Here is a 15,044-nt window from a genome sequence, read left to right on the forward strand (position 1 = left end):
TGAGTAATGCAAGACTGAACTATAAGGTGGAGGCTGGGATGATGACGGCAAGCTTTGCCAGCGGCAGCAGCAGCAGAGTGTGAAGCAATGGACTGCCTTGTTGAGGGAATGAGGTATGATTGGTGTGTATGAAAGTGTTGCAGATTGAAAGCAACCAGAAGACCAACAGCTGATTACACCAACATTTGTAAAATAAGTCAAATACCCTTTAAAGTATTTTTTGTCAACAATTAAAGCAAACAGTTTTATTGATGCATCTTTTTTATTGTCAAAATGTACAGAATTAAAAATACAGATCTTCGTAAGACCATTCTTGTTATCTCTGGGCAATGAAAATGAACTGTTGTAAATACTGTATAATGCTCTTAATCAGTGCACTGTACATAATTCATAGCAGCCAGTGCCAGCCACACAGGAAAGATACATATGCATTATGCTATGATCAGTGGTGTAAAGTAACTAAGTACATTTACTTAAGTACTGCACTGTACAATTTTGAGGTATGTTTTTACTTTAATGGAGTATTTCCAAATTTCAATACTGTTACTTCTGAATACTTTTACTGAACGAATCAAGTTGACATGTAAATATGGGATGTCAGAAATTCATGGGCTCTTGAGAACAGACATTTTAACTGCTACTCTGCACTATTGCCCTCAGCAGAATCTCCAACCAAGACATTATAAGAAAACAAACTATTCCCTGATTAGCCACTCACTGTATACAATCATAGCAGGGAGAATCACAAACAGCCATTTTAAGCTGCTTCATACTAAAAATGTGCCCAATCTAATTAAGACTGGTCTACAACAAAGTCATGTGCCAAGACTGAATACTGGCCGTGTTAGGAAGCGAGACTGAAATAGCCTCTTAAAACAGAGGCAAACGTAACCCATTAAGACCTTAGGTCGATTCTTAAAAGGTCTTCTGGAAAGTTTTCTGGAAAAAATTCTGTTGCTACAGTATGTGGTGATTTTCATGTCAAGGACCTCCAAGATAATATTTGGCCGTGGACACCATCTCAAAATATTTTGCATGTTCTCCCCGTGTCCCCTCACAAAAACATGCAGTAATCCTGGTCTCTAAACTGGTCGGAATAACGTGTTCCTTCCACGCGCTATGTCCGGCCGGGGAAACTCCCCCCTGCCAGGTGAAAAGAAGCAGCTTGGACTCCTCATGCATAGAAGGAACCATGAGGTCAGTCTGCTGCCCCCCAGGTTGGCAGATGAAGTGTAGTGCCCAGGATTACATTAGATAATTGACACTGGGTGAAAAAATGGGTTGCAAAATCGTAGGATAAAAATTATATTTGCTTTAAAAATATATATATACATTAGATTTGCACAACAATTCTCAAGATTTTTCACAAATAGATCTACAAGATCATGGTGTGGCTCGAAGTGACGCCTCACAAGCTTGTATATCTGCTTTTTTTGAATAGCAAAAGTATAAAATAATGGTTTAAGACTTCAAATCTAAAATGTCCCGGTCTTAATGGGTTAATGTCTACAAGAATAAAGATGATGTAGAAACACACTTAACTCATAGATTACCAGCCGTACCAAGATAATGCTTCAATGCTTGATGCTTCAATATAGTTAAGCTATGCATAACAATGGGAGACAAATGTTATGATGTCACACATCAAACATTTCAAAACCAAATTACAGATCCAAATATAGTATAAATACAGTTTAAATATTTATCCTATACATTCTGACCCCTAATAATGATTGTTGTCATGTTTTTGTCATTCATTCATCTCAGTGATTACGTACAGCTTATACTGTTGCCCAGATGATGTAATACTGAGAAAAGGTATTTAATGTAAAAACAAAACATTTTTTTACTGTTTTGCTATAGATTGGGTTATTATTGTGCTAGGGACAGAATCACACAATCCTCGAGCAGCTGAAGATTGTTTTGGAATGAGCCAATCAAACCCCCTGGCTTGAATGAAAACATCAAGGCCGTTACATCAAGTAAGCATGAAATATTTATCCTTACCAACATGAATAAAGTCCTTCTCATACCCCATACTAATTCTAGTCAATCAACGTGTCTCTCTCTCGTAGTCATCACATCTAAATAAATGGAAATCACAACGTGTGGTCTCCTCAGATGGGTGAGCTTGGATCCTCCATGGCAGTAGGTGGCAGCAGCAGACTGATATCCTTCGTTCACCCGGACGGGCCAGTAGCGAGCCTATAGTGGGAGCTTGGGATGAGACCATGACCCCCCCTACACTTTGCAGCTCCAAAGGGATGTTGGGAACAAAATGTAGGACACGGACCACAGCAGGTAGTACACACATGCTGATGGGAAGGAGGAACAGAGCACCATGATGACTCCTGCAAAGTAACAACAGAAAACAAAAGTGAGGACTATGAACCTTTAATTGTCATGTTCAGGGGGTTGTCACGTACCCCATCCTGTTGTGTCATTCTGCTTTGTTTCTTTTGTGAGCATGTGCTCCTTTCTGCGCAAAGTTCAGAAGCCTGCTTTCATCACTGGCACTGTTTCCCCCCAGCTACTAATAGAGCTCAACAGTGAGTTTCCGGAAGTGAAAATCCTATTCATATTCTGAATAGAGGATTTTGGTTAATAGCCATAATTTCCTAACCATCTCAGGTAGACTTACCATGATTTATGAGATTGTGAAACAATGTTTATGCTCCTGTAGAAGCCACAAGTCCGTATGAGATCTACCTAGTTTTATTTGCGATGTCATGTATACCACCAGTATGATATATAGCTCTTCCAATGTGTTTTTAGTAAAATGACTGTGGATAACTGCAGATTTCCATGAACCATGGTAGTTATGATCACAGTACGCCAAAGGGATTATTCTTTTGGGTCTAAAAGGTCAAAGGCCCAAATAAATCTGTGAACCATGGCTGCACAAGAGATGATTAAAATTCAAGTAGAAAATGTGAATTTCACTCTCAAGGTCCAGGTCAAAATTACATATTTACATGGTGTTGTAGGAGGTATGCACTGACTGTACTGAGAGGAATTGCACATAGTTGCACCTGGGTGCGTTCCTGGGGTCTGGATGTTCCGGGGACCCCCCGGGAACCCCCACATAGTAACTCATAGTAGTCATTTCCCCAAAATAATCAAAGTACAGTACAGAGCACAGTACATTACAATACAGTACAGAGCACAGTACAGTACAGTAATTATAACAATAAATGTATAGTTGCACCGCACCGATTTCTTTTAAATCTGTTGTAAAAAATGTAAGTTTACCTCCAGCATAGACAGCCTTCTTCCAGGCCTGGGACTCCAGCACCCTGTCATGAGGGTAGAAGTTCTGGCTGATCATAAAAAGGATCATGGCCACCGCCAGGACTCGCAGAAGAGCCATATTACCCCCTGAGAGGAGACAAGCACTGGCCAAAATGGCTGAGGAGTAGATACAGGGTAGGCCACGGTACACAAACGGGATCCCTGTGCATCCAATGCAAAACAAAGTTGAAAAAGTTACATCATTCCAATTTCCACATGAAACTTAATTTATATCATATGGCGCTGAATTCCAGAAACATTCACTTACCACTTGAGAAAAAGCAGAGGCGTACAAATACAGACATGACATAACACATGCACAGGATGTTGTCTAGTAGGTCAGGTGTCCTCAGCAGCAATGATGTTGCAATCCCAAATGTGGTGAAATCGGCAAAGTCATCTAGTTTGGCACCTGAGCATAACAGATGATCAATTTAGAAACACGATGTGTGGTACTAATATGAAACTGAAAAGATAAGATAAGTACATTATTCAATTTAAGACTTCAATGTCCACCCTCTATTCACTGCCACTATATTTCCCAAAAAGGATTGCAGTCTGAATAAGCTGCATTTCATTATATATAGTGATGGCCAATGGGCCAATTGTGTATTATTTGATGCTATATATGTATGTATGTATGTATGTATGTATGTATGTATGTATGTATGTATGTATGTATGTATGTATGTATGTATGTATGTATGTATGTAATATATCTCCACCCTAAAACATGATCATCAAGTATTATTATGTAAGGAAGATTTTGTTTAAAAAAAAGTGTACAGTATTTGTTAACAAGCCGTTTTTATGTGGACACGCAAACCAGTTCATTAAAAGGGTAAGACCACTTTTGTATAGGTTTGGGTTGTGTAGTTACCTTGCCATGATGTAACTCCAAATGTGGACAAGAAATAATAAATATTAAATAATTGCTCCAGTGATTAGAAATTGATAATTCAAAATATGCTCCTCATTGACTTGCTGAAACAGCTCTCAAAGTCACTATTTTAGCACATAAACAAACACAAACAAAGTTGTTTCAGACAGTATATAGCATCACCAAAACTCATGTCGTTTTATATTTTTATAACAATGTTAACTTCCTGTTGATTTGTCCATTTTTATTAGAAAATCCTGGATTGGATCCGTGGATCCGGATCCAGATCTTCAAATAGTAAAATCAACAGGAAGTTGATTTGGGTGATTTGGAAAAAAACCTGGTCCGCCCCGATAACAAGATGTGCACATGTACGCACTACAGTGGGGGGGACATGCGACGGGCCAACAGCACACACACCAAGGCCCGCCCCCGCTCGATCATGATTGGCGGAAGGCCCCTCTCTATCCTAATTGGATGAAGGCTGGGCCACCTAGCCAAAAACGAAAACCTAAGGTTTGTTTTACCCCCAGGGGTTAACTGGGGACAGGGAGGAACTCCTTATATGGTCAGCACACTCTATAGTATGGAGGATTATCACAACAAAACAAAAAAAGAAGTGATATTTGAATTAAGTGAAATCCCTGAATATACCTTTAACATTTTTATAAAAAAAAATAAAACCACATGAGTTTTGGTGATGTTCTATAATGTCTGAATCAACTTTGTTTGTGTTTGTTTACGTACTAAAAGCGTGACTTTATATCACAAGGAAATGGGGACAGAAGGAGCCTCCAACACAGGGACAATGGGAGGAGTTGATTCAGGAGATACAGCTCACTGACACATCGCCTGAGACTGCAGGAGGAACAAATGGAGGACAAATGGTCCAAATGGACAATATTCAATGACCTGATCATGAACAATGAGGGCATGGGGGAATGAGGAACACCAGAATATGTCTAGGAATATGTGATGTAATGAGCAAGGTTTGATACGCATTGTCATGTTTGTTTGTGCTGTGTTTGTCCTTTGCTATTGTGTGTTTGTTCAAAAAATAAATAAACATCTAAGTGATAAAAAAAAAGCGTGACTTTGAGAGTTGTTTCAGCGTACAATGTAAGTCAATGAGGAGCATAATATTGAATTATCAATTTCTAATCACTGGAGCAATTTTTCTTTTATTTCTTGTCCACATTTTAAGTTACATCATGGCAAGGTAACTACACAACCAAACCTCTGCAAAAGTGGTCTTACCCTTTTTAAGTATGCCTGGTTTGCCTGGTGGGTGGTGATGGGTTGTGAAGTCGTGCAGTGCCACAGATGAAAATCACAATGATTTAACTTACTGAATCAGTCTAGATACGTTTATCAAAGGCCCATTATGACAATATTCAATGTTTTCTGAAAAGTGATAGCACATGCGTGTAACATGGCCTTTCTGTCCACATGCACACGCACATCTGCATGTGTGTCTCTGTATATGCATAAACATGTATCCACAATGTATGCATCTATGTGCAGTGGAAATTCCACTGTCAGCCCAACAGGTCATATTCTGTAAACAACATTCCCAAAACTCTTGCTCTCTTTATCCTACAGGGGCACAGCACATGTTTTCAGCGGATGAGGTGATTCTGACCCACAAGCTTAAATGAACGACATGGAATTCCACAGCCCAGGGTGAACAATTTGAGCAATTTCAGATATGCAGAGAGCCAAAAGCAAAGGGATAAAATAGACAATTGAAGCGTGAGCCTGTGGAATTAGGGTGCTTAATAGGAAAGTGATTGTTCAATTGACAAAAAAAAGATGGTGTGGGGAGGGGGGGGCATAACAACACACACCCGCAAAGTCATGCAGAAAACACAGTCGGGAAACAAAGCCTCCTGAAATGTGTGGGGCAACGAAGCATTGTCATGCACCTGGGAGCTATTTTGGGCTGCCGAGAAACCATTGACAATCGGCCATGTTGAAAAGCTATTGGTGCATTTTGATTTACTGTATATGATGCCATTATCTTTTGAAACAGTGCCAGTCTTGTTACATTTTGAATGCATCTTGTTTGCTTAGTGGGCATTTTCATTGATGGAGGGACTGAAAAGAGGATGTCAGGCCACATTCACCACCTCATTATGACACCTTCATTAACTCAGAAAAAATGCAAAAACTGTGGATGTTGCTGAAATATATCCAAAAATAAAATGTATTGTAAAAGGTGAAAGGTTTAAACCCTGGGCTATATTTTATACCACGTTTTTGAAGAAAAATTATCATGTCAATATCTATACTTTTATTTATTTTTTAACCACCCATTGTTTCCAATGGTGCGGTTTGTTTTCAATAGTACATTCTTGTCTATGACCTTGTTTGACCAAATTATAAAGTCCAGACAAGGGCTGTGCAGTGAGTCTGCCAATATCTCAGTACAAATTTATCACTGGTGAGTGCCCCTGAGCACAACACTGAACTCACCCAGTGCAGAGCAGGCATCTAGTCGCCTGGCAACTGCTCCATCTGCCAAATCCAGAAGGTAGCCAATCAGGACCAGCCAGCATGCTGCATATTGATGCCTGGACAAAGCAGGGGAAACAAATATATTTGATTTGGCAACAAAACAGCAGAAAGCACACAGCTTAAGCTATTTGCACACACATTTATGGAAAACGGTTGAAAACTGGCTATATTTTGATGTTGTTCCATAAATATCTCTCTATGACAGATACAATAAGTCAATAACTATTTTGGTAGAACGTTACACTAACAGCCAAGGGCTTCATTCCAATAAGGATCAAACATGCTAAAGATCTACAATATGCAGTCATAGTGAAGTGCTTTGGATAAAGATCCACAATTGGCACATTATAGGCCTACTGTTCACAAAGACAAAGACAAAGTTAAACACCTCCCTGGAAGCACCAGGTGACTTTGATCATTCTGGCGGCACTGGTTGAACTGTGCTTTTTCTCCCCTTGCCTACCTCAGATCAGCTGTTTTTGACAGCATGTGATCATCAGCTTTGAAAAAAGTTGAGCAATGTGCTCACAAAGAGCCTGCATTATTAGCTGAATAATGGACCCGTAATAACAGGTTACATTTACACTTTCAGAGTTAACACTGAGTATTTTGAAATTCAATCTGCTTCAAACCCAAAAAGGCAGACCAATTAAGGCCCACACGTGGATGTGTGTCAGAGCTGCACTCTTGTTTCAGTTGGTAAAGAAATAAACATAAAATATTTTACAAATACACTCACCCGCTAATACTGCTCAGAATGGAAGCCATGCCCATCATCATGTTAGCCATTGATAGAGCATTGGCAGCATTTTTACGTGCAAACTCCCTGATGTGTAGCCCCGTGGCTTGCTCACGCAGAAAGAACTTGTTGGTATGCTGGAAGAAACCTGAGACCACATGACGACAGCAACAGTTATACTGTAGTTGACAAACCAATGTTCTGTGATCAAAAACAACCTTCCCCAAGTTTTAAATCATAGATTACAGCTTACTGAAAGTTGTTGTTATGGTCAGACTATAAATAATGAAATCGCTTTATGAAAATCAGCCATGGCTGATTTTCATAATCATTTCAGTCTAATCTAGCGGGAGTCTATTATTGCACAATATTATAGCATACCATACCGTGTGCATTTTCTTCTCTTTTTACTACAAAATCGATCCTTCCAGCTTATATAAAGAAGCATCACTTACCAAGATGTATGTTAATTGGATGTAGACACCATATGATACCTATAACATGTAGGAATTTATTACATACACTCATTCGGTACATCCTAAAGGGCGAAACATTGTGAGGTTACCTATTCATTCATTAATTAGCTACAGTACATGCATTTACAGAGGACACCTAATACTGGCACAAATTCATTGAAAGACATAGCCTACATGTAATAAAACGTTATTGTCAAGAAATCCAACATTTGAACAGGTTGCACATGTTGACACTCGATTGTCGACTAGTCAGGGGTCGACTGCACGCAGATTGGTCTGGGGGAAATACTATGGACGAAGGGCCTACAGTATTGACAATTAAAACGCTTCTGATCCATTAGCCTGTAGCTCCAATAAAACATAGTGCCCTGAATTTTGTGAATTAAGCACGAGGCAGCAGAGCTCGCATGGCTAACTGCTCAGATCTATTAAAAACACCTCATCTGCACTCTGCAGCCCTTAATGGTACTCAATAGAGCACGCATAAAAGCAATAAAACTACAACTTGCTGTGATTTTAAATGGTTCTAAATAAAAAAATATATATATTATAATGAAAATGCCTGGTAAAAAATAAAGCACTCAACTGGTACAGCATTGGTTAAGTCAGAGAAAATTAGTTACCCTATTAAAAATATACCCTATTATTGACTCATAGTGTAAGACTAATACAGTAACCATAGAAGTGGCTACAGAGGTTGTCGTCAGCAAGATGGAATGACTGCTGACACTGCCTCACTCCTGCCAGAACTGCTTGTGCCTCCGAAAAAGCTGTGATGTTTTTTAATGAAGACAGACAAAGCAATCTTTGTTTCTCTCTGCCTTCTCTCTTGTGAGTTTAGAATTCCCACAGAAGTTTTTCTTTTTTTCTCCTAATAGTATTATCCCAGTGTATGCAAAGATTAAGACCTGTAAAAAGTAATTAAAATGTCTCTGCAGTGGCAACCCTTCAAGAAATTATGTTTTTCACCCTGAACTTCCTGTGATTCCAAAGCCAGACGAGTTCAAGAGACTCTTCATCTGAAAGAAAACAGTGTATGAGACACAGCACAAAGCCAACAATAACTTGTACTTTACTTGACGGCATGCTTTTATTTCTAATGTTTTATTTTGAACGATTTTACACAACTTTCAACCTGGTATATTAATTGTTATTGTAGCTATGAATCATAAATCAACCAACCCATTGAATGATGCAGACACGTTCTGCATCTAAGATGTGTACCAAACCAAAATCCATACCATTGCCAATGGTAGACAAAGTGACTTTTTTTCTTCTTCAGAGAATTCTGAATTATCACCAACTCACAAATAGAGGGACACATACATTTGTGGGGATTCCAGATCAAATTGTCAAACAAGTGCTGCTAACCGCAAATGAAATCTCTAAGCATCTAATACGTCTCAGTCATTAATAATTAAAACATTGAGACAGAGACAGACACACTGACATTTTCAAGCAGGTCTAATTCTGGTTTGCTGCCTAATGAGTGCATGGCATGATGGGAAAGCCCATTTTACGTAAATACACTGTTGTTACCTGGTAATAGACAGAGACTAACACAAGAACAAACAAAAATCTCCCAACATGGGGAATTTATCTGTACCTGCCCATGGCTATTGATTGCTAATTGCTATTATTAATTTATTTTTGGCACTTTTTATGCCACAAAAAATAGGTAGACAGGAAATGGGGCCAAAAAGGCAGTCGGAATCAGGACTCGAACCCGTGGCACGCTGTCAGGCTACATTGTATAGCCTATAGGTGACTGGACTAGGTCAGCGGTTTGGGCCTTAATATTAATGAAATGAGAATAAACAGCAATGAGTAATATTTTGATCGTAGTACTGGACATCAAAGGTTCTATAAGCCAAGACAAGACATTTGATAACGTTTATAAAATTCTCATCAGTTGTGGTTTATAGCTGATGCATGTGAAGTAGAGTAAATACCTATTGGTATTATGTCAACAAACAAGGCTGATCTGTAACCAAAAAAGTAATAACCAGTTACTGTACATTCTAGATAGATACTAGAGATGTCCCGACAAGTATCGGATCGGCCCTTATTTGGTCATATCGGTTCATATCGGTATCGGCAAATATGCCAGTCTAACCACAGATCCGACACAGGGGTAAGGAAGGGGTTGACACTATAGCAGGTAAATAAAATGTTGGGGCATGTGGAGTTTGCTTTGGAGTTTCCCAAACTGCAAGTGAAGAGTCTGCTATAACGCGAGATATATAGCTAGATAGCTATAAACACTATTCCCAGTCGGTGGACTTCAAAATAAGATCTTTTTTCTTTTTGTATTATAAATATTATTCTCTGGTAACGGTAACGGCTAACACAGAAATTGTGGTATCGGGATCAGATCGGAAACTAAAAAAGTGTATCGGGACATCCCTACTACATACTATACACATATATCCTGCTGATACTGCAGTATGCATTGTTTATTTTTCCTAATTTGTCTCACTTTGGCTCCCATCGTCAGATTGGGTGCATGTGCAAGTTTTTTGACAGACAAGTAGTTTAAAACAGGCTTCATGAAACTCTACCTACTGCCACATGAACCTACGTAGCATCCCTATTCTGGGGAAAACATTCAGCAAAAAGAACAGATCTACAGGCTTTCAAGCCCATTGCAGGCTGTAGGCTATTTTCAGTGACAATGTTTGGAGTTGAGAGAACAAAGAAGCAGACCTAATTGGTATGAGTTGTCCATGTACATCAAGTCTGTGTACTTGAACTTGAGATACAGTGTACTTGATATGCATGTGTACTGCCTGCACTGTAGCCTACTTTATAGATAGGCTATACGAGAGACATCTTAGCGCCAGTAAGGTCAGCCTTGCTGCATTAATCATTATCATGTCACGTTTCTGTCTCATATCTTGTCACGTCACTATGATCTATAGCACAGTGGTTCCCAAACGGTGGTGCGTGGGGTGCAGTACTTAGTTTAGACAGTTTTTGGTTTAGACTAGTTGATAAATAGATAAATTCTGATATGTTGTTTACACGTCATGTCAAGTTGGCCACTCCATCATATTCTGTTGGTCAACACATATAGAACTTTGGCCCAAACTGTGTTCCATATAGGTCATTCTTATTTTTTCACCCTTAATCTCCCATATCATCATTTTACTCTTAGCCTACTGCCTGTTTACTCCGGGTTGTTCTCCTTATCCTATTAAATGTCATGTCACCATCCACGTGCCTAATCATCTCAGCCCTATATTATCCTTTATATTATTTTATCATATTTATATTATGGGTTTCCTGCCGCCAAGTTCAGATTTACTGTCTCTATTAGGCTTTCCCCAGTCAAGTTAACTCGCATACTGAGAGGTCTATTTTTGATGTGAGCCTACATGTATTTGACCTTGATGCCTAGTGAGAAAGTAGATAGGAGTGCTTTTCTCTGCTAGAGTAACTCCAGTGCAGGGAAAGTTATCAACAGGTTGCCTGGCAAATCCAGCTTCCACGCTCTCCCGGCTTGAGGCAACATCAATGTGCAGGACAGAGGAGATGAATTCTACGTCTCATCATCCATGTGCTGGTCCAATGAGCGCTCGACAACCAGCGCCACCGTGGGATATTACGGATATGAATCATCTCCAGCCAATGAACTTTTTATCAACAACTGACGTCAGATGCACTATTAATGCCAGTAACATACTATGAAGAGTTAGGTTCAGTTCGGATCCATTTTGGAACCATTTTGAATACTTTAAATTATATGATGTAAATACTATTATCTGAACCATGTAGTACATTTTCCTCTGTAAATTGACTTTATACCTACTAAAACTATTGTTAAAACCTTAATCCTTCCTCTCAGAACATTATTTCTGTTTTTTATGGTACCGTCATTCAAGATTTAAAGGGCACTTCACTCATTTTTAAGGTAAAGACAGCACGGCATTTGGGTCTCCCTGCTGGGTTATTGAAGGTATATAGATACAGTCTTTTAAAACTATTACAATATTCATATAAGTATGGATTTTATTTCCATCACTAGTCATTGGTTAGATCAGTCATTAGTCCTACAACTACAACCTATCTCAAACCCTCACCCTAAACCTAACCTCCCACGGGGCAGCACACCTAAACCTAACCTTAACCCATGTCTAACCAATGACTAGTCTAAACTAAGTATGCACCCCGGTGCGTGCACCCCTTGTGGTGCGCGAGCACCTTCTAGGGGGTGCGCAACATGAAAAGGCTAATGGTGGTGCTATGATTTTATTTTATTTTAAATATATTAACATATTATGCCAATATATGGCAAGTATATGCAGAATATAGCCTATGCTGCATAAATGGTGCATTTATATAGCGCCTTTTATCCAAGGCACTTTACATAGATTGTGCATTACATTCACCCATTCATTCCATTCATACACCGATGGCGGCGGAAACCATGCAAGGCACCAACCAGCACATCAGGAGCAATTAGGGGTTCTGTGTCTTGCTCAAGGACACTTCGACACTAACTCTGGGGGAGCCCGGGTTCGAACTGGCAACCTTGCGGTTACCATCCAGCCACTCTACCCCTGAGCCACCGCCCCTCAGGGGCCTAGGGCCTAGGGCCCATGACCCACCTTTATGCAACGCATTTTGATAGCATAGGATGGCTCCGGAGAAGACAGAGTCAAGCAGTTGAAAATGGGGCTGACATTCAAAATTGTAAATTCAGCCCTGCCCTCTGTGCCCTCAGTCCCCATTTACTTAACTGATTACCTCACAAAAGTGAGCAACTCTCACAGCCACAACACTAGAGGGAGTATAAATAATGATCTTCGCCAACATATAGAACTAATATGGGTAAATATGGGTAAATTCACTTTCCACAGCACTTTCCACAGCACGGTGTTGTATTTGTGTTGTTGTTATTTTTGTTATATGTGAAAAAAGGAATAGGGAATGCACACACGCAATGTCAAAACAAATTCCTATGTGTTTTACACAATGGCAAATAAAGGTATCTGAATCTGAATCTGCCACTCAGGTGTGGAATGCCCTGCCCCCTTCCCTCAACAAATCACTGGCTTCCTTTAAAACCGGTCTGAAAAGTCACATATCAATGTCAGCGGGTTAAAAGGAAAAAAGATGACTGCCCAACCTCCTTATACCCCGCTCCGAGTGATTTATTTGTATTTTGATTTTTTTATACTTCCACCTGTACATAGATATATCATGTTTTTGAGATATCTCGATTATTGTCATTATTGTGTTATTATTATTGTGTGAATGAATGCATGGGACCCGAATGGAAACAAGACGGTACTATCCTTTTGGATCAATGTGCTTTGACTGTACCATGTACTGTTTTGCATTTATTATTGTCTAATAAAATAATCAATCAATCAATCAATCAATCAATCAATTCCATTGCAATAAGTAATATTGTGAAATTATTATATGTATTATTGTTATAAATATATTTATTATATTATAAAAACATCTACACATTCTCGCATGCCCCATGATTGGTTATTTTCCATCAAAACTTTACACCCATGTCCTTTGTCCATGTACTGGAGTATATGGTAATTCAGATTATAAAAAGAAAGATTGAGAAGCAAACCTACCAGAGGAGGGAGTCAGCAGAATCATGATTGTCTCTTGGTCAGCTCACAGCGACTGAAATAGTACAAAAGAAAAGTCATTTTTATAGTTAAACACAAGCCGTGTTGTCAAAATGTTTTAAAAATCCTGATGATCTTTTGACACATTCTGACAAATGTCATGTGATGACATGCCTCAACAAATTCTCACATCATGCATAGGCTACTTTTCTACAAATAAGTAGGCCTAGACAAGAGGAAAACACAGCAGGTCATTTTGGGTATGTTAAAATGTAGGTGTTTCTGTGTAGCAGCATCAGGACGTTAATCGAGATGTATGCTGGTATATTGTATGCAGACAGAATTTATGTAAAATTAGCTTCAGCAGCATTTATAGCCATGGCCATCCATAAAACAGCTTACGGTATACCAGACAATTGCAAAGAAACATACAAGATGCAGCCACATGGTTAGCTCTGACCCATAGCTCTAATTGCTATTGACCAGAGCTACCACAACCACATGGTCAATTATGTCCAAAAAGAGTCATACTTGAAACCTGATTCTGATACATTTACACTGACTTGCCATTTAGCAACACCAATCTCAGCTGGAAGTAATTGGCTATTAAAGATCGGGCCGTTAATCAGCAATCAAAGTAACATTGGTCTGTGGAATTGCTATGGAACAGCTTAGGTCTAAATTTTGAATGTTTTGATGCCAAGGGTCTATAATCTTTCTTATGGCATTGTTGTTAAATAGATATATAAATAGATATATATTGGTCATAATTCATATTATTCTGAAATTTCATGCAACAATTATCATTATTATTTAATTATTTTTTGTATTAAATAGTATGCAGTAGCCTAGCACCACCATCCATTCCTCACTGCACCATAGACAGCCTATGATAGGCTGTCTATTGCAGATGTACCATCTAGGGGATAACGGCGCTGAACATATGGATATGATGGATCAGAAGCATAGCTATATGTGATGTGGATGCTGATGCTGATGTTTCAAATTATACTATTTCTGTAGGACAGACAAAAACGCGCATGCTGCGACACAGCTCTGAAAATGATTGCGATCACAGTCGGGTAACGGTATGCTGTAGCTAGCTGTAGGCAACAACACCTCAAAATTTTAATGATAATGGTTAAAAGTCTTACCTGAAAGGACCTCCAAGATTAGATTGTATTTTGTGCAAATAGAATGATGGAGATGTGTCTCACACGCACGTATGTTTTGTAATTAAGATTATATAGACTATATTTCCGAAATTCCGTGAGCGCCTTGTGTAAGTGGTGTATCAAACTGCCACCTGCATGTTTACGAATAACATTCAGTAACCTTCATCTCTGACAAATTTTCAGCGCGTCCCTTTTTAAAGCTCAAGGATGAATCCGCTGCTGGAACATTCCAGCGGAAATGACGCCACCGTGCGTTCTAGTTTCCCCCCCACAATTACGGTCGTCCCTTTGATCATGCATGCAAATAACCTGTCAGTCATTAACTAGCTAGGCTACTATAGTAGGCCTACCTACTAGGCTACTACAATC

General features: G+C 39.2%; 1 protein-coding gene across 1 annotated transcript; it reads right to left on the bottom strand.

The window, feature by feature from the left end:
* Positions 1-1,292: 1,292 nt before the first annotated feature.
* tmem269 (transmembrane protein 269) lies at positions 1,293-14,830 on the bottom strand. The gene is made up of 7 exons (XM_079494937.1): positions 14,655-14,830; positions 13,504-13,555; positions 7,428-7,575; positions 6,647-6,744; positions 3,560-3,703; positions 3,253-3,453; positions 1,293-2,351 (listed from the first exon to the last, which is right to left on the bottom strand). Exons 2-7 carry the CDS (start codon positions 13,526-13,528, stop codon positions 2,242-2,244), a joined length of 726 nt encoding a protein of 241 aa, XP_079351063.1. The 5' UTR covers positions 13,529-13,555; positions 14,655-14,830; the 3' UTR covers positions 1,293-2,241.
* Positions 14,831-15,044: the final 214 nt, after the last annotated feature.

Source organism: Electrona antarctica (genome assembly GCF_951216825.1).
Source record: "Electrona antarctica genome assembly, chromosome: 2".
NCBI classification, from domain to species: Eukaryota; Metazoa; Chordata; class Actinopteri; order Myctophiformes; family Myctophidae; genus Electrona; species Electrona antarctica.

Bases quoted from the DNA above. Each gene is read 5' to 3' on its own strand.
- tmem269 (XM_079494937.1), bottom strand. From the start codon at position 13,528: ATGATTCTGCTGACTCCCTCCTCTG. The intron at 3,454-3,559 runs GTAAGTGAATGT...TTGGATGCACAG, and splicing joins CCTCTGCTTTTTCTCAAGTG to GGATCCCGTTTGTGTACCGT. The intron at 2,352-3,252 runs GTAAACTTACAT...GTTACTTTGCAG, and splicing joins GAAGGCTGTCTATGCTGGAG to GAGTCATCATGGTGCTCTGT.